A 24,478-nucleotide genomic window follows, 5' to 3' on the forward strand; every position below is an offset into this window, starting at 1 on the left:
GTCAACGTCTTCTTCCCAAGATGTCTCTCAACATTCTGCCCATGGATTTGCATAGAACATTATACTAAACTTCATTTCACTGACAAGTATTTGAGTCAGTAATAAGAAATGAATTCATTTTCTATGTACATTCTTAATGTAAAACATCACAAAATGAGTTATGCATACCCTGTAGCTCTGGACCCAATGTAGTAATAAGGGCATTCAAACAGCGACCAAGACTTTGGTGAACTTCAGCATGAGTAGGAGGCACATTTAACAATAACATTATAATAAGAGAAAGGGTGGGTTCCACATGCATATGATAGAGTGGGCCAGCAGAATCAATTATCAATGATAGCGAATGTAGTGCCCAGGTCTGTAAAGACAGAGAAAAACAATTTAAAATGCTACAGCAGCATTAAGAAACATAAAACACAATGAATTGTTCTTTGTTGAAACAAGTGATAAAGTAACAGCAAAGTAAAGTAATTTGTGTGCTATTACTAACCTGGAAAGAGAAATAGAGAACATAAGAAGTTTAAGAAAAGATCTAATCATCTAATTTAGAATGATAAACTGAAATCTCAGCACTAAGAATTCCAAGTCTATGTTTGGTTCTTTAGCTAACAGCCTGAACTGAATCTAGTTTGCTGAAAATTGTTTACTATTTAATCTATGTGAACAAAAATTCCAGTTTTTAAAAGATTCAAAATAAATAAATATTCAACAAAATCTACCAGTACATGCAGTAATATGGACAAATCTCTTGAACATAATGTTGAAGAAAGCCAGACATAAAAGACTACATACCATATGATTCCACTGATATAAAGTATAAAAGCAGGCAAAACTAATATATGATGTTGCAAATTAGGATAGTGGTTATCCTTGGTGGGACAGGTAGTAACTAGAAGAGAACATGAGGAGAGTGTTTGGGGTATTGATAATGTTCTATTTCTTGATCTAGGTGCTGGTTACATGGTGTATTTAGTTTGTATACTTTATTCACAGAGATGCACACTTAAGACAAGTGTACTTTCATAAACATATAAAAATAAGTATATATTATATGCCTGGGTGGCTCAGTTGGTTAAGTGACTGCCTCCGGCTCAGGTCATGATCCTGGAGTCCTGGGATCGAGTCCCGCATCGGGCTCCCTGCTCAGCGGGGAGTCTGCTTCTCCCTCTGACCCTCCCCCCTCTCGTGTTCTATCTCATTCTCTCTCTCAAATAAATAAAATCTTAAAAAAATATATATTTCTTTATAAAACAAATGATATGCCTTTGAGTGAAATCTGACCTGCCACATGTTTTTACAAATAAAGCTTTACTGAAACACAGTCATGCTCATTTATTTATGTATTTATGGCTGCTCTACTGCTACAGTGGCAGAATTGTGCAGCTGACAGAGACTGCACTACCGAAGGTGTAAAGTGTACACAATTTACTATGTAGCTCTTAATAAAATACATTTGTCAACTCCGGTTTAAATGAACAAGGCTTCTCCCAGTACCTCAGGATGGGGCTGTCTTTGGAGACAGGGCCTTTAAGGGAGTTAAAATGAGGCTTTTAGGGTGGGCCCTAACCCAATGTGACTGGTGTCCTAAGAAGAGAAAATGTGGACAGAGTAACACTAGAGATTCATAAGCACAGAGGAAAGACCATGTGAAGACACAATGAGGTGTCTACCTGCAAGCCAAGCAAAGAGGGCTCAGAAGAAACCAAACTGGCTGACACTTTGATCTTGGACTACTACTAGCCTCCAGAACCATGAGAAAATAAATTTCTGTTGTTTAAGCCACCAATGAATGAATAAATGAATGAACAAATGAATGAATGAAACAAGACTGATAACCAATGCAGTCAGATGATAGGTATAATAGGGTCCTTATAGTATATTCTACTTCTATGTATGTTTTAAGTACATAAAAAGTTCTCCCTTTAGGAAAACGAGAAGTTTTACCCCTCTTACCAGAAAGCTTATTTTACTTTAAATGCTACAAAAATAAACTGTTAAGAGATAGCAGTAATCGAGAAGAATCAGATTTGATGACACTGGAAGTCACTAAAAGCATTTAATCAACAAAAAAGGTATTTGATATAAAAGTATGTGCATCCACAACAGACTTCTTGAAGGGGAGAAGAGAAATAGAACAAATAAAAACAAAAGTTGCTATAATAAAGGAGGATGAAAGAATGGACACCTTATAAATTAACTCAGTCTACTACTGGATGATGATGAGGAGGAGACTATTTGTAATATGGTAATTCAAAGGGAGCTAACTGTGGATTAGGGATGTTGAAATTTGATGAGAAGGTGGTTAAACTGGATCTCAGAACACTAGAAAATTTGGATTATCAGATAGGAATAGTAAGGGAAAAGAACAATGGGAAAAATATAAGATATGAGAAAGGTACATGTGGGATGAAAATAGGCAGGTCATCTGTAAGAGAAGCCAGTGCTTTCGGGTAATAACAGGTTACTGGGTCAGTTGATAGGACTTGAAGGAGGTGATTTAGGAAGCAATAAGCAGTTTCCCCAGGTTTTTGGTAGGGAAGTGGCAAGATGAAAGTCTTTCAGGAAAACAAATGTGTCTTCACATCTAGGGGGAGTTGAAAAGAACCTAAAACTACTACTGTAGTAATTAGGAACACACAAGGGAGGCAGAGATAAGATAAGGGGAGAAAAAGGGCAGGAATCAAATCAAGATTTGATTAAGATATCAAGAGAATGAGGATATTAATTGAAATGGGTTAAGATGTGTACAATAATAATGGTAAACTGGTTAAGAACATGGGTTTAGAGTTCATGATTTGTGTTCTTGAACTGACTCCATGATTTATTAGCTTTCGGCTGTGAGTAAGTTACTTAGCTTCTGTAAGCTCCAGTTTTCTTTTTGTATAAGGGGAACATACACTGTAGATTGTTGTGAGGCTTAAATATGTTAATGTTTTAGAAGAATATAAAACAATCCTTGGTACCTACTATTAAGCTCTCCAAAACAGTAAATGTTATTATTAAGATGGGAGGAAGATCCATTTTCAGAAAAAGATACTGAATTTGATTTTAGAAACTCTGGGTGTGAAGTAAAGATAGAGAGATTTGAATTTCAAAAACCAGTCAAGGTTAACAATGGTTTGGATATTTATTGGGGGAGGGATTATTAATAAATTAATAATGGTCTATAAAAACAATGTGCATTATATACAAATCATGAATTTCAAGAAGATATCACATGGGGTATTTACCTGCACATCAGGAGAAGTAGTGTCCTGAGCCAAAGTATAAAGGATTCCAACACAAGAATTCAAATGTTGAGAAGAACTTATTCCTCCTAAATATCTATGTAGGGATCCCAAAGCCAATGAGTATCCTGTTCTCGTAACCACATCCCTTGCTGATTTCAATCTATAATTACAGAAATAAAAAATAATCACTGAACAAAACTAATGCATGTCCACTGTCACTTAGGCAAAACGTTTTATATGAATAGCTGCAAAATTCAAAAATGTATTTACTGTTAACTGATAAAAAAAAAATTCTGAAATGACCTGAAAGGTATCTTGAAAAGAAAAACATTTTAAATAAAAGTGTCTTCACATTATTAATGATTAAGTACGAATAATTTCAATGTTTTTCAGAAATACACTAAATTTGTAAGACAAGCATTATTACTTTGTTACTTTTTTCAAGTTGAAGTACACAATATCCTATTAGTTTCAGGCATGTATCATAGTGATTTGGTATTTTTATACATTATGAAATGATCCTCACAATAAGTCTAGTTACCATCTGTTACCATACAAAGTTTCTGCAATATTACTGACTACAGTCTATATGTTATATATTGCATCCCATGACTTATTTATTTTATTACTGGAAGTCTGGACCTCTTAATTCTCTTCACCTGTTTTGCACCCTCCTCTCCTCTATGGTAACCAACAGTTTATTTCTTGTGTATCTATGAGTTTGTTCATTCATTTCTTTTCACATATAAGTGAAATCATATGGTATTTGTCTTTCTTATTTCACTGAGCATAATACCCTCTAGGTCCACCCATGTTGTCGCAAATGGCAAGACTTCCTTCTTTTTTATGGCTAAGTAATATTATACACAACATCTTCTTTATCTATTCATTTATTAATAGACACAGGTTGCTTCCATATTTTGGGTATTGTAAATAATGCTGCAATGAACACAGGGGTGCAGATATCTCTTTTAATCAATGTTTTCATTTCCTTTGAATACCCAACAGTGGAATTGCTGGATTGTATTTTTAATTTTTTGAGGAACTGCCATACTACTTTCCATAGTGGCTGCACCAATTTATATTCCCACCAACAGTGTATGAAGGTTCCCTTTTCTCCACATCCTACTCAACACTTGTTACTGTCTTTTGGATATTAGCCAATGAGACAAGTTTGAGGTGATGTCTCATTATGGTTTTGATTTGCATTTCCATGATGATTAATGACGTGGAGAAGATCTTCACGTGCTTGTTGGCCATCTCTCTATGTCTTCTTTGGAAAAATGTCTATTTGGTCCTCTGCCCATTTTTTTAAAATCAGGTTTTTGACATTAAGTTGTATAAGTTCTTCATATATTTTGGATATTAACCCCTTATCGAATATATATGACTTGCAAATATCTTCCACCATTCATAGGCTGCCTTTTTATTTTGTTAATGGTTTCCTTCATTGTATAAAACCTTTTTAGTGTGAGGTAATTCCACTTGTTTGTTTTAGCTTTTGTTGCCATTGCCTGAGGAGCCTGACCTTTCCCCTAAATACTGCTAAGATTAATGTCAAAGAGTTTATGCATATGTTTTCTTCTAGGAGTTTTATGGTTTCTGGTCTTACTTCAAGTCTTTTATCCACTCTGAATTTATTTTTGTATACAATGTAAGATAGTGGTCCAGTTTCAATCTTTTGCGAGTAGCTGTCTTGTTTTCCCAACACCATTTATTAAACAGATTGTTTTCCCCAATTGTTTTGTTTTTAAAGTAAGCTCTATGACCAAGGTGGGGCTTAAACTTATGGCCCCAAGATCAAGAGTTGCAAGCTCTTCTGACTGAGCCAGCCAGTAGCCCATTTTCCCCCCATTATACATTCTTGACTCCTTTGTCAAATTAATTGACTAGATATGTGTGGGTTTATTTCTGGGCTCTCTATTCTAACACATTGATCTATGTTTGTTTTTATGCCAGTAACATACTGTTTTAATTACTATCACTTTGTAATATAGTTTGAAATCAGCATACCTCCAACTTTGTTCTTCTTTCTCAAGACTGCTTTGGCTATTTGGGTCTTTTGTGGTTCCATAAAAATTTCAGGTTTTTGTTCTAGCACTGTGAAAAATGTCATTGGTATTTTGATGGGGATTACACTGAATCTGTAGATTGCTTTTGGTAGTATGGATATTTTAGCAATATTAAATCTTACCATCCATGAGCATGGGGTCTGTGTGTGTGTGTGTGTGTGTGTGTGTGTATTAAAATATGGAATGCTTCATGAATTTGCATGCCATCCTTGTGGAGCATGGTATATCTTTCCATTTATTTGTGTCATCTTCAATTTCTTTCAACAATGTCTTAATGTTTTCAGTGTGCAGGTTGTTCACTTCCTTGGTTAAACTGATTCTTAGATATTTTATTCTTACTGACAATAGTGATTGGGATTGTTTCCTTAATTTCTCTGACAGCTTGTTATATGTATAGAAACTGATTTCTGTATGTTGATCTCATAGCCTGTGACTTTACTGAATTCATTTAATTCTAACAGTTTTTTGGTGGAGTCTTTAGGATTTTCTAATTTTGAATTATGTCATCTGCACACAGTGACAGTTTTGCCTCTTCCTTTCTAATCTGGATGCCTTTTATTTCTTTTTCTTGTCTAATTGCATGGCTAAAACTTCCAAAACCAAGGTGAATAAAAGTGAATTGAATGGGCATCCATTTTTTGTTCCTGATCTTAGAGGAAAAGCTTTTAGCTTTTGATAGGTGCAGGCTTGTCATATATGGTCTTTTTAATGCTGAGGTATGCTCCTTCCATGTCTACTTTGTTGAGAGCATCATTAAATTACATTTTAAAAGCTCACATTGCTGAGATACTTTAATTCCATACAAAGAGAGTTTCAACTCAAGAACTTTGATTTTAATGTTAAATATAGCAAGAAAAATAAACATTTATTAGGAGTTTTCTTATGCATTCTGTGCTAATTTAAATGTTTTACATTTACTCCTTTAATCCTCCCAACAACCTTGAGATTCGTACTATTTCCAGTTCCTTTTTACAGATGAGGAGAACAAAATAGCCAAAGTGACTCTTACACAGTAACCAACTATTAAGTGGAAGAATGGGATTTGAACCAAGTTTAGTAATCTGACTCCAGACTTCCAGCTCTCTCTCTCTTTTTTAAAGTTTATTTATTTATAATTTCTACACCCAACATTGGGCTTGAACTCACAACCCCGAGATCAAGAGTCGCATGCTCTAGCAACTGAGCCAGCCAGGCACCACCACACTTCAACCTCTTAACCAAATCAGTCACACATATTCAGTAAACTGGAAGGTTAAAGTGCTACTTGCATTACTACTACTACTACTATGAATATAATTTTATATACATATATTACTAATATAACCATGAACTTTTATTTGTGGTTGTTTTATTCTTTCATATTACTTTCATATTTATTATTTCATTTACCTTAACGCTGTTAAGCAGGCAGGGTAGTATTAACAACCTTCTATTTGAAACAGAGGGTATTTCCCCAAAGATACAAATGTAGTGATCTGAAGGGGCACCTGCACCCCAATGTTTATAGCAGCAATGTCCATAATAGCCAAACTATGGAAGGAGCCCGATGTCCATCGACAGATGAACGGATTAAGATGTGGTATATATATGCATAAATCTTGCCATTAGAATGATGTGGATGGAACCAGAAGGTATTATGCTAAGTGAAATTAAGTCAATCAGAGAAAGACAATTATCATATGATCTCACTGATATGTGGAATTTAAGAAACAAAATAGAGGATCATAGGGGAAGAGAGGAAAAATAAAACAAGATGAAACCAGAGAGGAAGATAAGGAGGAGGTGGAGGGATGGGGTAACTGGGTGATGGACATTAAGGAGGGCACGTGATGTAATGAGCACTGGGTCTTATATAAGACTGATGAATCACAGACCTGTACCTCTGAAACCAATAATACATTATATGTTAATTAATTTAATTAAAATTTAAAAATGTTACAAAAAAACAGGAAAACTAGCTGAGAAGTTTACTCTTTGCTCATGATCTCAGAGCTGGCAAAAATGAAAACATAGTTTATGCTTCCTGATCATGACAGCGTACAGCCTTTACTCTTTCCAGTAGATTGTTATTACTACCTATTATCTATATTTTAAATGATAAAACTCCGTGTCCCCCAGAGTCCATTCCACTAATAGCCAATTATACCACTCATATATTGGTAATCTTTCTCTTACTATATAAAAACTAAAGCCAAAGTAGTAATAGTTTTATGTCCTAAGATGAGCAAACCCTTCATTTGAAAGTATCTGTGTTTATCAATTTTTTTCTGAGTTAATTCCCAGGATGAAGTTTCACTAGTTCCAAAAAAAATCAACAAACTATACCCAGTTTTGACATATAGTCTATGAGTATTAGGAAATTCACTTACTTGTCAAAGCTGACTTGAGCTAATGCAGCAGTAAAAGCTCCATCATCAACCACTTGGGCTAATCTAGCCCATGCCTCTGCAGCTGCACATCTTAAGAGGGGGTTGGGACTTTCTAGGGCTCCCATCACCAACGCTAGGGCAGGTCTTCTCATTTCTTCTGGACCCAAATTTCCCTTGGAGACAGCTAAGTACTGAAATATGTAAAGAATAATCCAAACTTACAATTGTAGTAAATTTCCTTTTTTAAAAAAATTTATTTATTTTAGAGAAAGAGAGCGTGAGAGCAAATGCAAGTGGGGTGAGTGGCAAAGGTAGAGGGAGAGAGAACCTCAAGGAGACTCCCTGCTGAACGTGTAGCCTGACTCAGGGCTCAATCTCACGACTCTGAGATCATGATGTGAGCCGAAATCAAGGGTCAGATGCTTAACAGACTGAGCCACCCAGGCACCCCTGTAGTAAATTTTCGAATCCAGTTTGGAATGAATATTCTGGTTAAGCAAATATGCTCATTCTTGGATTACTACTTAAACACACACACACACACACACACACACACACACACACACACACACAAATAAACACTGAACACCCAAAAATAATTTCATTTTTCACAGAAAGTTCTTTAGAAGTTTAAACCTCCAGGCAAACAATATGGTAATTGATTGTCACTATAGTATATATGTGTTCAGAAGAACATTAATAGGAATTTCCATAAAATAATCAATGAAGTGTATTATATTTTAGTTAGAAACAATAAGCCATAAATGCAATAAGCCAGATTTGGCTCATAGGCCATAGTCTGCCAATCTCTGGTATAGGATATTAGGCTGAGTAGGTTAAAGCATGTTCCTAAGCCAAGACTTCAGGTTTAATTTCTGACTAACAAGTTTTACATAGAGAAAAAGTAAAAGGGGAATTACAAATCCTGAAACATTTTCATTAGGAGATTAAGAAAAAAGGGAAGGAAAAAAAAGCAGCAGTTCTTTAAAAACACCTTCCTCCAACCTACATAGTTGGACATACATTAGAAAAAAAATTAATCAAATGCTCCAATTTTAAAAAAACAATTACCTTCAAGAAACTAGAGAGTGAAGAAACAACATGTAACTGAACTATTTGTTGACGAGCTCCTTTTGAGTGCTTTATACTGTCCAAAAGCTGTTCCAGTATAAAAAGCCTAAAATCAGAAACAACAAGATTTAAAAGCAAATAGTAAGACAGTGAATTTGCTAATAAAGATGAAGTAAGACAAAGGGCATTACTGAGTATATACTGCTAATCTGTTTTGTTGCATTATTTTGTGGGAACTGCTAAAATGAGATAAACTCTTGCTGAACATACTAAAACATTTTAGGAAAAGAAAATATATCGTAGGGGCGCCTGGGTGGCTCAGTTGTTAAGCGTCTGCCTTCAGCTCAGGTCATGGTCCCAGGGTCCTGGGATCGAGCCCCGCATCGGGCTCCCTGCTCAGCGGGAAACCTGCTTCCCCTTCTCCCACTCCCCCACTTGTGTTCCTGCTCTCGCTAACTCTCTCTCTCTGTCAAATAAATAAATAAAATCTTAAAAAAAAAAAGAAAATATATCGTAAAAAATACAAAAACATTTTGATTTTGTGTCATTCTGACAGTGGGCGAGAAACATTATTATGTGAGAAAAACCCCACAAAAGTATCACTTAATAAATATTTACCTGGAAAAATTCTATTTCAATAACTATTTTCTAAACAAAGGGTATCTTATTTTTTCTTCTTTTCTTTTTTTAAGTAAACTCTATGCCCAATGTGGGGCTCAAACTCACAACCCTGAGGTCAAGAGTCACATATCCTACTGATGTAGCCAGCTGGGCACCCCTAAACAAAGGATATCTTAAAAGTTACATGCATCAACTTTCTTGTTCTTAATAATAGGACTTAATTGGATTCAAATACATAGCTTCATTTTAAAGGTAGCATCAACTTATGTCATCTATAGTTAATGAGAATCAGCACAGCTCTTTGAACTCCCAGCTATACTTTAAAATGTACTTAGGATCACACTATATATTAACATAATTTTAACTCTTCTGTTTCTCATTTAACATTACCTCCTAAGCACCTTTCAAATCATTCTTATTCTTTGGTAACTTTCATGAAGCCAAATTTTACTGTGCACATGTATTACAATTTATTCAATCATTCTACTGACAGAGAAATTTTTTAATTTTCACAATTCTAACTATGATGGATATTAGTTTTGGTCTGGGATTGAATGTGTCCATTAGCTATTAATGTAGCTTCTGTGAATTTTTTTTTTTTTAAGATTTTATTTATTTGACAGAGAGAACAAGAGAGCACAAGCTGGGGAAACAGTAGAGGGTGAGGGAGAAGCAGGCTCCCTGCCAAGCAGGGAGCCCAATGCGGGGCTCGATCCCAGGACCCTGGGATCATGACCTGAGCAGAAGGAAGACGCTTACCCATCAGAGCCACCAAGCGCCCTGCTTCTGTGAATTGTTTTACATGTCCTTACAGCACTATGTTTTTCCTCTCTCCATCAACCCACAATGATTTTACAGCATTTATAACAGTGGTTCTCAACCTTGGCTGCATGTCAGAATTACCTAAGGAGTTTTTGAAAATTTCAATACCCAACATACATGCATACCATACTATTAAATCAGAATGTACATTTTAAAAAGTTGTCCAAGTGACTGCAATGTATTGTCAAGGGCAGAACAATCTTCAGATGAATTAAGTAATTCATTCTTTGCATTTAGGTGCAAAATGCTTCAAAGTAAGCACAAACAACACATGCACAAGATCAATCATAGTTCTTTTCTGTATAAAAATATCTTGGCTTATACACAAACAATGAATCATGGAACACTACATCAAAAACTAATGATGTTATGTATGGTGACTAACATAACAATAAAAAATTAAAAATAAATAAATAAATTATCTTGGCATTCTAGAACTTTAAACATTTTAGTACTTTAAAATTACCAATGCAAAGTTTTCTTACTTTTAGAATCTTATAGTCAAACAGAGAAAACCAAATGATTTAAAGACAATTTAATTTCTAAGTGCATAAATAAAATATGAAAAACCTATTTCTAATCTTAGGACAATTTCATGTTATTAAGGACTTTCTTTTAAGCTGTTTAAACACAAAGCTAAGCACAATGACAACAAAATGCTTTGAAATATTCAGATGCTATTGTTAAATATAGATACTTCGGTTAAAAACATTTTTTTTCCCTCGGAATGTAAAGACTCAAAAGAAAAAGGGTCTGCCATCTTAAATAAGTATCATATTTGGGATAACACGATATTAGAAACTTAACTTTCCTATTTATGTAGTTTCTCTTCTCTGGTCCTCTAATGACACCCAATGGAGACTGCTGAGAGCTGCTTATGACCCACTTTCTGTATCTGGGATCCTGCCAGACCATTTCCTTTAAAAATCTCCAAAGTACTGCCTACTGTTTTTATTCAGTTAGAATCTAAACACACACTGTTTTGTTTTTACCAGGTCACAACATTTTTATTAAAACAAATAAAACCTCTCCCTTAAATATATATTCATTCTATATACTATTTTAGTCCAGGTGAGGTTAAAAAAAACTTAGCATTAAGTTAAATTTTAGAACATAAAATAATTTTCCTAAAAAAATCCTTCTCTAAGAAGTATATTCTTTTCTTTTTCACTTTTTGTCTTAGACCTGTCAGAAAGAGTGGAGCCGGGTGCCTGGGTGGCTCAGTTGGTTAAGCGACTGCCTTCGGCTCAGGTCATGATCCTGGAGTCTCGGGATCGAGTCCCATGTCGGGCGCCCTGCTCAGCAGGGAGTCTGCTTCTCCCTCTGACCCTCTTCCCTCTCATGCTCTCTATCTCTCATTCTCTCTCTCTCAAATAAATAAAAATCTTTAAAAAAATCTAAAAAAAAAAGAAAGAGTGGAGCCATTTAAGAATATGCTTAATTTAAATTTTTTCCCCACAAGGCCACCCCGTTTCATCACTGTAGTTAATTCTATGTTAAATCAAATTAATTATTTTAAATTGTATGCTCTATAAAATGGTATAGTTACAAACTGGTTCACTCCCACCCTATTAATTCTTCTCTTTTTTTCCCTTAAATATGTATTTATTTATTTTTAAGATTTTATTTATTTATTTGACAGAGAGACAGAGAGAACACAAGCAGGGGGAGCGGCAGGCAGAGGGAGAGGGAGACACATACTCCCCACTGAGCAGGGATCCTGATGTGGGACTCAATCCCAGAACCCTGGGATTATGATCTGAGCTGAAGGCAGACACTTAACTGACTGAGCCACCCAGGTGCCCCAAGATTTATTTATTTGAAATTAAGAAAGAGGGAGAGGGAGAGAGAGAGAAAGAGAGAGAGAATGCACTTCAGCTCCCATCCAGGAGCAGGGGGAGGGGCAGTGGGAGAGGGAGAATCTCAAGCAAACTCCTTGCTGAGCTCAGGCTCAATCTCATGATCCATGAGATCATGACCCAAGCTGAAACTAAGAATCAGACACTCAACCGACTCAGCCATCCAGGCGCCCCTCTATCAATTCTTTATTTGCCAGAGAGAGGGAAAGAGAGAGCACAAGCAGGGGGAGCTGTAGACACAGGAAGAGGGAGAAGCAGGCTCCCCACTGAGCAAGGAGCCTGGTGCAGGACTCAGTCAATCCCAGGACTCTGGGATCATGACCTGAGTTGAAGGCAGAGGCTTAACCAACTGAGTCACCTCAGGCATCCCTCCTCTATCAATTCCTCTTCGAATATTCCAGACTACTATGATTTTCCTCTCATCTTTTAGTGCTAGAGCATTCATTTATAATTTGGTCATATATTATCTTAAATAAGTTAAAGCCACAACTTTATAGTTACAGTATACACAGGGAGCTATAGGCTACAAATAAATTTGGGAAAAACATCATCTTTTAAAATTTAAGCTCTGAAAAGACATCTCGGTGTGTATGTGTCTGTGTATATCTTATAATGAGCAAATACTACCATCGTTTAAAATAAAATGACATGAGGCTATTAACAATCAACATAAAAAACAAACGTAAGTTTTATTCACTATTCTATCCATTGAAAGTAAACTACCCAGAGACATGCTTCAAAAATGTGTTCCTGGGGTGCTTGGCTGGCGTAGTTGGTAGCGCATGTAACTCTTGATCTTGGGATTGTGAGTTCAAGCCCCATGTTGGGACTAGAGCTTACTTTAAACCCCCCCAAAAATGTGTTGCTGACAAGATTCAAACATTTTTGTGAGTCTTCATCAAAAGAGACCAAGGTAAATTCCCTACCTAATTGATATTCTCTGGAAGACATAACTAGATAAAATGATATAAAAGCTATGTATCTAGTTACATGTTATTATTTTTGGTTTAGCATGCTAGAGGCAGACAGGAAGGAAGGGAGGGTGGGAGACAGTGGGGAAGGAGGGAGAGAGAGGGAGGAAGTGAAGGAGAGAGAGAAAGAGAAGAGAGGGAAAGAAAGAATATGAATAAATGAGGATAGTTACTAATTTATAAATTGTTAAAAAGCACAGCCGATGGGAGAAATTCACACTGCATTTAGTATCTCACATAAAAACAATTTACTGGATACTAGATACAAGTAGTGTTTTTTTATCTCCAAGAAAGGTATTATCTCAGTTATCAATTATGAAACTGTCATTCGCAATAAGAAACCATTTTTAGTCTTTGATATTCCAAAACTGAGGTGTACTTTGAGTGGACTGAAATCTATCAAACTTAAGACTAATCAATTTTAATCTAATTTTTGAAATCCACCAAACTAAAGATCTATAATGGCTCCACAAGGCGTTGGAAGGTAAGAAAGCTTAGGAGACCTAATCTAAGCAGAAAACCAGTGTTCTTCTTTGTAACAATACCTCATAAATCAAAATTCTAATATCACTGCATTTTTTGTTGTTCTTTTTTTTAATCAGTGTTTTTTTATTTGTATTTTCAGTTAAATGGTAAGGTAATTATGGATAAAGTATATCCACAAGAAAGCCTAGCAGTTTTCAATTTAACACTGAATTTAATCATTGACTTAATTAGTTATTAAATATTAGCCAGGTGAATAATTACAAGAGCCTTTATCTCACCTACACCTGTCATCTGTAAGAACTCTTTTATGCTAATAAAAACTTTTTTTTGAGAGAGAGAAAGAGAGAGAGCACGCGCGCACCAATGGGGGGCGGTGGGGAGAGAATCTCAAGCAGACTCCGCGCTGAGCCTGATGCAGGGCTCACAACAAGAGATCACAACCTGAGAAACCAAGAGTTGGACGCTTAACCGACTACATCACCCAGGTACCCCACTAATGAGATCTCGTATTTTTCTTATGAATCAGTTCTCTATTATGCATTCACTGAATCAATGACCAATCCTTAAATATTGGATTTCAGGATAAGTGAACTACTAAAGATGATTTACCTTTGGGCTTCTCCCACATGAGCACATACAACTCCAAAGAGCTTGACTGCGGAGCTAATAACTGATAGTACTGGAGGTAGGGGCTTAGGCACTGAATCTCCCTCTACATCTTTCTCATAAATAGAATAAGGGTCATACTCCAAACTTCCACAAGCAATACCATTACCAAGCAGGAGCTAAAACAAAACAAAAAATATATATATAAGGTATTAAAATGACTGTTCACAGAATAAGTCAACCCAAGAGTTACTGAAAAATGACTGTACCTGTTCTTCAATAAATCTATGGTCAGTCTCTTGTAGCAAAGGACTTAATATCACAAGATCATCCTGATGACAGAGGGGTGGAAGTAAAAATGCGGATGCTGCCACCTGTATATCAGAGGCAGTCAAGTCAGCAGCCAGCTCCTTGAGGATAGTACAAAGGTTTCCTGTTGAGTTACAGAAAATAGCAATCAGCAATTTACTAAAAGCAGTTAACTGGTTAAAGTACAGGGTTAAAAAAACCCAGGCAGAGCTTTAATCTAAACATCAGCTAACTTTAATCTATTACAGCCAAAGATTATATCTCATCCTTAAAAAATACACTACAAACAAACGGCTCAACTGGTGCTACTGGTCACAAGACTAAGAATAGATACTGAAAAGACATCTCAAAGTATGTGTACCTCATGATACTGACTAAATACTACCATCATGTTGAATAAAATGGCATGAAGGACAGAAACAGAATAAAAAAGATGAAGACAAAAGCAGATAAATTATATTTATTTTTAAAAACCATAGCTTAAAAAATTTATAAACATTCGACATGTTTTTTATTATGGAAAATTTCAAACATATAGATAAGCAGACATAATAGTATTATGATACCCCAACTCCTCACCACCTCAGCATATGATTGTCATGCATCTTGACCAGCTGGATCAATTTTGTTTCACTACACCTCCATCCACTATCTCACCACCTCCCATATTATTTTGAAGTAAATCCTAGAAGGCATATCATTTCATCTATAAATATTTCCTTGTGTATCACTGAAAGTTAAGGACATTTTAAACAATCCTATTATAATATCATGTTTTAAAAAACACTTAACATCAAATACCCATTCAGTGTTCAAATTTTCAATTGTCTCATAAATGCCTGTTTTTGTTTGCTTTTGATTGAATTAAGATCTAAGTGAAGTCTACATGCTCTCATTAGTTGATACATTTTAAGTCTCATTCAATCTAAAGTTCTTCCCTTGGGACACCTGGGTGGCTCAGTCGGTTAAGCATTTGGCTTCAGCTCGGGTGATTATCCCAGGGTCCTGGGATCCAGTCCCACATCAGGTTCCTTGCTCAGTGGGGAGTCTTGCTTCTCCCTCTGCCTGCTGCTCCCCCTGCTTGTGCTATCATTCTCTCTCTGACAAATAAAATCTTTTAAAAATAAATAAAGTTCTTGCCTCTACTTTTCCCTGTGTAATTTTTTTTTTTTTTTTTTAATTTGAGAGAGATAGAGAGATGGCAAGAGAGAGCATGAGGTGGGGCGCAGGGAGAGGGAGAAGCAGGCTCCCTGCCAGCCTGATGCAGGGCTTGGTCCCAGGACCCCGGGATCATGATCTGAGCTGAAGGCAGATGCTTAATGACTGAGCCACCCAGGTGCCCCTTCCCTGTGTAATTTATTTGAAGAAATGAGGTTTTTCTGTAGAAGTTTCTACAGCCTGAATTTTTATGAATATATGCCGCAGTGCAGTTTAATTTGTTCCTCTATTGTATTTTTTTGCAGATTAATAACTTGGAACTTGGATCCACAGAGGATCCATTTTATTTGTGTTTCGGGGGCTATCCTAGTTCACAGACAGCATTGCAATCTTCTATAAGACATGGGGGTGGTGTGCAGAGTGCCTGGGTGGCTCAGGTGGTTAAGGGACCAATGCTTTTTTTTTTTTTTAAGATTTTATTTATTTGACACTGAGAGAGACAGCGAGAGAGGGAACACAAGCAGGGGAGAAGCAGACTCCCCACTGAGCAGGGAGCCTGATGTGGGGCTCAGTCCCAGTACCCTGGGATCATGACCTGAGCTGCAGGCAGACGCTTAACGACTGAGCCACCCAGGTGCCCCAAGCGACCAACTCTTGATTTTGGCTCAGGTCATGATCTCAGGGTTGTGAGACTGAGCCTTGTGTTGGGCTCCGGGCTCCGAGCTGGGTTGGGTGTGGAGCCTGTTTAAGATTCTCTCTCTCCTGCCTTCTGCCCCTCCCTCCACTCTAAAAAAAAAGAAAAAAAAAAGACATGAGATAGCATATGGTTGTTTCTCTTATATATACATTTTGAAAAACTGGTCCGTTATCATATTGACCTGCCATTTCAAAGATATTTACAACTAAGTGTGGAAATAATTTCTTTCTCATTTATTTTTTTAAAGATTTACTTATTTTACAGAGGGAGAGAGTGTGGCAAGGGGGGCAAGGGGAAAGAGAGAGAGAATCTCCAGCAAACTCCCCACTGAGCATGGAGCCTGATGTGGGGCTTGATCCCACGACTCTGAGATCATGACCTGAGCCAAAAATCAAGAGTTGGATGCTCAACCAACTGAGCTACCCAGGCGCCCCTTATTTTTTTTTTAAGATTTTTTTAAGTTTTAAGAATCTCTATGCACAATGTGAGACTCAAACTTAAAACCCTGAGATCAAGAGTTACATGCTCCATGGACTGAGCCAGTCAGGCACTCCTCTCTATTTCTTTTTCTTAAGTTTTTTTTTTTTTTATAAATTTTATTTATTTGACAGCGAGAGAGGGAACACAAGCAGGGGGAGTGAGAGAGGGAGAAGCAGGCTTCCCATGGAGCAGGGAGTCTGATGCGGGGCTCGATCCCAGGACCCTGGGATCATGACCTGAGCCGAAGGCAGATGCTTAACAACTGAGCCACCCAGGTGCCCACTCCTATTTTTCATTCAAAGTGACTGCTCACCTAAAAGTCCCTGAATTTAAGAATGATTACATTTTAAAATGCAAATACGCTTTTCTGGCAACATTATTTATTTGAGAGAGTATGAGGAAGAGCAGGAGGAGAGAGACAAGCAGGCTCCATGTTTAACTGAGCCACCCAGGCACTCCTGCAAATATGCTTTTTTTTTGTAGAAATACATCATTGGCTTTCTGTTGCTAATGAGGAGCAATTTCCAGTGTGGAGAAAATTAAAACACTTGAAAGGTCCATAACAAAACTAAAATAGGAAATAAAAACTAAGAATCCAATTTTTACTCCACAAACTTCGGAAAACTAAGTCACTCCTACAACAAAAGTCTGCATCTGCTGGACAACCAGTCATTTAAATTCTTAAAAAATAGGTCCCATTAACAAAAGCAATTTCTTACTCTGTCTTGTAAACGTACTTTTTGACAACTCATGGTACCAACCAGTATCATCAGAACTTTAAACTTGTTTTGTTACTTGGCCATATTTTGAATTAATGAGATCTATAACTTTAAAGACTACTATTTCATTTTGTGTTAAAAGATTTAGAAATTACTATAGGTTATTATTGTATGATGAGCCGTTATTTTAAATGTCAGTTGATATTTTAATGGTAAAGTTCTGACTGTTATGCTCCATACACATAAATCTATTAAATAGAATGCCATTAAAAAAATTTAAAAGTCATGGGGCACCTGGGTGATTCAGTTGGTTAAGTGACTGCCTTCAGCACGGGTCATGATCTTGGGTCCTGGGATTGAGCACCACATCAGGCTCCCTGACTCAGCGGGAAGACTGCTTCTCCCTCTCCCTCTTGCCTGCCTGCCTACTTGTGATCTCTCTCTCTCTGTCAAATAAATAAATAAGTAAAATCTTAAAAAAAAATTAAAAAGTCTTTAAGGAAAAAAATCCTTAATTTTATTTCTATAGTTTTAAAGATGGAAAAAAGATAGCCAAGAAATAGCAAATTACTTTTTTTGGTTGAAACATAAAACTATTAATACCTCCATATTTTCATTTTTCTATGAACTAATTCTTTAAGTAATGTTAAATAAACTGAAAAAGATAAAGAAGGTAAATATTGATTCTATTTTTCAAGTTTATAGTAATTCCTGACTGTCTCCCAGTGAACACTCTGGAACTGATTTAAAATCTATACACTTTACATTCATTATTCCTTAGGACTTTTTTTTATTCCTTTAGGACTTCTGACTAAACTCTAACTCTGAGAAAAAAGTACAAGACTTTGTTTTTTTTCCTTAAGTCTTTTAAGGGCAGACTTATCACTTATTAGAAGATACAGTGTAGATTTTAAGTTGAAATTCTGGTATTCTTAGATGTTTAATGAAGACCTGAAAAAGAAATCATTTTTTTTTTCATCTGTAGTTTGAAAATAAACTCTAAAATATGGTAAATTTGATATAAATATCTAAAGGGAAGTGTTTTTGCCAGGACCTGACAGCTATCAGAGGTATGGAACACAGAAATTATCTCTAGGGCTTTTATATCTAGCAGGTAGCTCTTATATACTAAGAGGTAGTATACAATGAGAAGCACCTATCACTAAGCCTTGACTGTTTGTTAAGTCTCTTGCAGGTTACCTACAAATAGGTATGCAGCACAGCATGAAGCAGATCTATAATCTTGATTCCACTATTTATTGCATATATGTTCTTGAGTTGGTTTTTGTAACTTCTCTATGCCTTTATCTGTCAAATAAGGAAAATGTAACCAGCTCACTGTATTATTCTAAGATAAATGAGATAATATATACAATTTCTATCACAGTGTCTGGCATACAGAAATGATTCTTTTGATACAATTCCTGAGAAATGACAATCACCCATTTTTTCCCAGTTCTTCATATACTAAATGATTACTTTGTATTGAACATTTTGCTAGGTATATTTGTGAACCAGGAAGAAAGGCAGTACCACACTCACATAATAATACCACTCATATAATAAAGGCCAAACAGAAGTTACAGGTTAATATTTTAAACTACTATGGTAGATATGATATTGCATTTACCTGTAAAATAAGGATATAACCCAATAAATGTATCTGTATAAGACACAGATTTGAAGTAATAATCAACTTAATATGTTTGGTTGGAAACTATTAAGACTAAAAAAAATATGAAGTTCCCAATGGAGACCATTTACAACTTTCACCACTTAAAACATGCATCTTGAGTACTTTAGCAGCAGCAATATATTTTCTTGAAACTGTGTTTTAAATTTATAAGAAAGTTTGTAGGACTAATTTTAAAATAAAGACAAGTATATTTTACCAATCATAGTATACTAGTAATCTAAGGTCATATTTGAATCCAATAAAGGCAAAACCTACACTCTAAACTTTAGAAAATTAATTATACCTTGGTAGTTCAGTATTAAACTTTTGTTTGGGCACAGCAAAGAATGGAACAGTGAAACGGAATGTGTACAGTAGATCATCAATGTAGAAGGAAACCCTAGAGTAGAATCAAGACCAATCTTTGTGACTCATTCTCTTCCACACGGTGGAACTAGGGACCTTTTTCCCCCAGAGGAGAAAAAAAAGCAAGACATTAAAAAGTAGGTTTTTAAAAAAATTTATTTACTGTATAATGGTGAATACAATAGTTAAGACTGAACTCACTAAACCTCCTAGAAATAAGGTACTAAATAAACGCCGTATCATTCATTCATTCGGGTATTACTTTCCCAGCACTAGCCACAAACAGTAAAACGTTTTGGTTTAAAGCACATACCTTCATAGGTTTCAGGAGGTAATAAAATCAGTAATTCATAAAGCCTTTGTCTATAAACTACTGATGGTGTTTTCAAAGTGCTTCCATAGGTTTTTAGCACTGAAGAAAGCCTTAAAATAAAAGGAAAAGTATATCTTAAATGTGTAAGTTATATAGGTTGACATATAAAACAGCTATATGTATTATTAGCAAACATTAGTGCTCTTTTATGTTTCTTTTTTTCCTTTTAAAAAAATAATGTGATGATAAGTTGTAAGAGATATTATATGTGTCACACATGGAAATTATTCTACTGTTTCCTATCACACTCCATACAACAAAACTATATATTCAACTTAGATCTCTAAGGCCATCAGTATTTTGTCTAAAAATAAGCTCTTACTAAATTCCACAATTTACAACTTGGCATTTGTAAAAAAAAAAAAAAAAAAGTCTATTATTTGGAAAAGGAATCATATGGAAGGGAACAAACAGGAAACATAAATATGCAGGTAAAATCCAAGTTTTTGTTTGAAACTTGATCTGGAATACCATCACCAAATAGGAAAAAAAAGCATCAAAATATGCAAAGATCATAAAACAAGTTCTCTTTTTTAACTTTTAAAAATAATTTATTCATTTGACAGAAAGAGAGAGAGAGAGAGAGAGAGAGAGAGAGCGCGCATGAGCAGGGGGAGGGGCAGAGGAAAAAGCAGACTCCCCGCAGAGCAGGGAACCTCATGTGGGGCTCAATCCCTGGGATCATGACCTAGGCTGAAGGCAGATGTCTAACTGACTGAACTACCCAGGCACCCCCAAATTCATTTTTAATAAAGCATACAAGTCAAGCCAATGTTTCCCTAAAAGTTTCAATCACAAAATCTTTTATTTCCTTCACTTTCATGTACTTTTTAATCTTCTGTTCATTACCACTACTGGTACAAAGGCATCATTTTACTGATGTTCACTTGTCTAACAAATATTAAAGGAGTACTGCTCTTTGCAAGGTACCATGTTATCAAGTGGAATATGGTCTCCATCGTTTTAGCTATACAGAAATACAGTGGAATTACATTAGTGTGCCAGTGGAATAAATCCACTAAATTGTCACAGCATGAGGTTTCCAGGTACGCTAAGAAATTCTGGCAGTTTTTATTCATTTGTATTTTCTGGGGAACTAATACTTATTATTTCTGGTTTCTAGAAGAAATGAGTTAATTTTTTTTTTAAGATTTTATTTATTTATTTGACAGACAGAGACACAGCGGGAGAGGGAACACAAGTAGGGGGGATTTGGAGAGAGAGAAGCAGGCCTCCCACGGAGCAGGGAGCTGGATGTGGGGCTCGATCCCAGGACCCTGAGATCATGACCTGAGCCGAAGGCAGATGCTTAACGACCGAGCCACCCAGGTGCCCCAGAAATGAGTTAATTTTTGAGTTGTCACCGTATTTTTAAAAAGTTGGTACCAGTTTATATCATTCAGTACAGTTAACAACATAAAGAAAACATTTCTAAAACCTAGGTAGAATTTTTTTAGTTATGGAAGAATAAATCCACTACATTTTTGTATTTCTCCAAAACCAAATGAGAAAATTACAGATGACATATAAAAACAATTTCAATCATATTAACAAGATGTTAAGAAGTTATGAATTATATTTTTAAAAATTCCACAATATTTACCTGGTTTAAATAAAACAAAATTTAGTTCAGAGGGGTGTGTGTGCATGTATTTTTTTTCTTACAAAAAGTAAGATTTTATTCAAAACAAATAAGAATTTAAGAAAACATTGCTAGTGGCTTCTGCTTCTATTAGGAGGGTGCATCAGAGTCTCTAAAGGCCCTTCAGCTACAAATATACTTAGATCCTAGATAAAAGATAATCTACATTGCTAGGCTTGCAGAAAGGGACTTCTCCTAGGCTACACCTCCATGCCCCTCCAACAAACAAACATAAAAAGCATGAAACAAAATATGAGCTAAAATCAGAGTGGGAACACTAATACAAATATCAACACAAGAATGTGTACTGAGTTTATGCTCATGGCAAAGTGAGGGTGAATAAAATAAAAATCTCTTTTTTAAAATATTTTATTTATTTATTTGATAGAGACACAGTCAGAGAGGAAACACAAGCAGGGGGAGTGGGAGAGGAAGAAGCAGGCTTCCCATGGAGCAGGGAGCCCAATGCGGGGCTCGATCCCAGGATCCCAGGATCATGACCTGAGTTGAAGGCAGATGGCTAACAACTGAGCCACCCAGGTGCCCCAAAATAAAATCTCTTGAGGGGGTTCCTAAGACCTGGCAGATCCCAAGTCCTGGAAGAGGAGAAGGCATATGAGATTAAACCTGCTGAAAAGAGAATTTGTGAACTGGAAAAGAGAGCTGAAGAAATTGCCCAGAATGTAGCAGAGAAAAAAAGGAGAAAAAATATTAGAAAAAGATGAGGAGACATGGAAGACAAAATGAAAAGATTTAAAATTTGTCTATTTGGAACCCCAAAAGAAGTTTAAAAAGAATGGAAAATGACAGTATTTGAATAGATAACAGCCATTTTTTTTTTAGAATTATTAAAAGACACAAACCAACAAAATACACAAGTTGGATAGATAAATCCACAAATTGCCAGTTTAAAGCAGACACTGTAAAATTTAATTTAAAAAAACAACTATATGCAGTTTATGAGATAAAACTAAAAACAGTGCCATGAAAAAAGACATACCACACATATTAATAATCCATAAATTAGACTTTAATCAAAAAGCATTATTAAGGATAAAGAGAATTATCTGTATACTGTGTAATGATAAAAGATTCAATTCACCAGGAGGATATAATTCTATAATCCTATGTACCCAATTAAATAGTCTCAAAATATGAAAAAGCAAAAATTAATGGAATCATAGAAAAAAATTATAAACCCACCATCACAGTGGAAGAGTTGAACACATCCCTCTCAATTACTGATAGCTTAGGTAGATAAAAAATTAGTGAAGATAGATGGAACACAGAACTTTTAACAAGATACATTTGTTATACAGTAAGTCTTGACAAATTTAAAAAGACAGGTAATAGGGGTTCCTGGCTGGCTCAGTCAGTAGAGCAAGCAACTCTTCATCTTGGAGTTGTGAGTTTGAGCCCCATGTTGGGTGTAGAGATTGCTTAAATAAATAAACTTAAAAAAAAAAAAGAAAGTATAGGTAATATACAAATCATATTAAATACAATTCAATTAAGTTAAAAATCACTAACAAAACTATAAACTAAAAACTATTCTATACATAAATTAATTTATAAACATACTTCTAAACAACTCCAAGAAATTATAATAAAATTTAAAATACTTAAAACTGAAAAAATGAAAACAATACATATTAATACTTTAAGGATTCAGTAACTGGAACCTTAGGAAATTTCTGGGTTTGCCTCTATTAGGAGAATTAAGAGAAATACAGTGAGCTTAGCATTTGAACTAAGGGGTTAGAAAAAGATAAGCATTTAAGAGAGCAGACAGGAATAATAAACAATAAATAAGGAAAAAATTTCAATATAAACTAAGTCATTCTTTGTATAGATTAATAAAATAAATATACTACTCAAGAGATGGATCAGGAAAAACAAAAGGGAAGGCATAATGAAAACTTAATGGGAATGGAGGAGACATTGCAAACATAGCAGAGATTAAGAAGATAATACCATGAAGAACTTTATTCCAAAAAATTTGAAGATAAAGATGCACTGTGAAAATCACTGGAAAAAATCTAATTAATAAACAAGTAAAACAAACCCCTAAACCAGACCCTGAATAGTCAGAACAATTAAAGAAATGGAATATGTAGTATAAAAAAAAATTTCCACAACAAAAATACCAGGTCCAGTCTATTTTTCAGAACTCTGAAGATTTTTTTTTAAGATTTTATTTATTTGAGAGAGAGAGAGAGAGAGGCAGAGAGAGAGCAGGAGTGAGGGGGGAGGGAAAGAGGGAGGAGACCCCCCCCCCACACACACACTGAGCAGGGAGCCCGATGTGGGACTCAATTCCAGGACCTTGAGATCATGACCTGAGCAGAAGGCAGACGCTTAACCAACTGGGCCACCCAGGCGCCACTAAAGAAAGATTGTTTTAAACCAAAAGGCAGAAAGTACTAACCAAAGAGTAAAGGATTGATAAATTTGATATTTAAGTTAGGAATGTCTGTTAATTCAAAAAACTATTTTACTTAAAAATAGGTAAAGACATGCACAAATAGGGAATTCTTAGAAGGGGAAATATTGAGGAATAATAAATATATAAAATGACAATCAGGAATCAGTATATAAATTAAAATCATGATGAGATACCAATTTATACCTACTGGATGGGCTAGGAATAATGTCTGAGTGTTAGTGAAGAAGTGGCTCAAAGGGTACTCACATATACTATTGACAGAAACATACAAGAATTTGGATATTTCAATGACAGAACTAGGTAAACTGCTAAATACACACCCAATTAAATACTATATAGCAACCGTTTACAAACGGTTTTGTAATATGAAGTTTACAAATATAATGATGAGTAAAAAAATAAGTTTCAGAAACAATATACCATTTGCCTGATCAAAACCAAGCAAAACTAAACAATGCACTCTTCAGGGAAACATATATGTGATGCACTTTTTAAAGATGCAAGGG

General features: G+C 35.5%; 1 protein-coding gene across 10 annotated transcripts in view; it reads right to left on the minus strand.

Annotated features, from left to right (window-relative positions):
• HEATR5A (HEAT repeat containing 5A) overlaps positions 1 to 24,478 on the minus strand; it is a 111,414-nt gene that overhangs the window by 44,396 nt on the left and 42,540 nt on the right. For all 10 annotated transcript variants that reach the window (XR_012378954.1, XM_073895033.1, XM_025870204.2 and 7 more), the window contains 7 exons: positions 19,825 to 19,934; positions 14,377 to 14,540; positions 14,111 to 14,286; positions 8,743 to 8,848; positions 7,672 to 7,862; positions 3,231 to 3,390; positions 169 to 358 (listed from right to left, as the gene is read on the minus strand). Coding sequence is in view for 9 of the 10 variants with exons in the window: in XM_073895033.1 (XP_073751134.1) it covers positions 169 to 358; positions 3,231 to 3,390; positions 7,672 to 7,862; positions 8,743 to 8,848; positions 14,111 to 14,286; positions 14,377 to 14,540; positions 19,825 to 19,934 (1,097 nt within the window). In the remaining variant the exon portion in view is untranslated. The remainder of the gene's footprint in view (positions 1 to 168; positions 359 to 3,230; positions 3,391 to 7,671; positions 7,863 to 8,742; positions 8,849 to 14,110; positions 14,287 to 14,376; positions 14,541 to 19,824; positions 19,935 to 24,478) is intronic.

Source organism: Callorhinus ursinus, unplaced genomic scaffold, assembly GCF_003265705.2.
Source record: "Callorhinus ursinus isolate GAN/ISIS: 27379988/994484 unplaced genomic scaffold, GSC_fseal_2.0 scaffold8, whole genome shotgun sequence".
Lineage (NCBI taxonomy): Eukaryota > Metazoa > Chordata > Mammalia > Carnivora > Otariidae > Callorhinus > Callorhinus ursinus.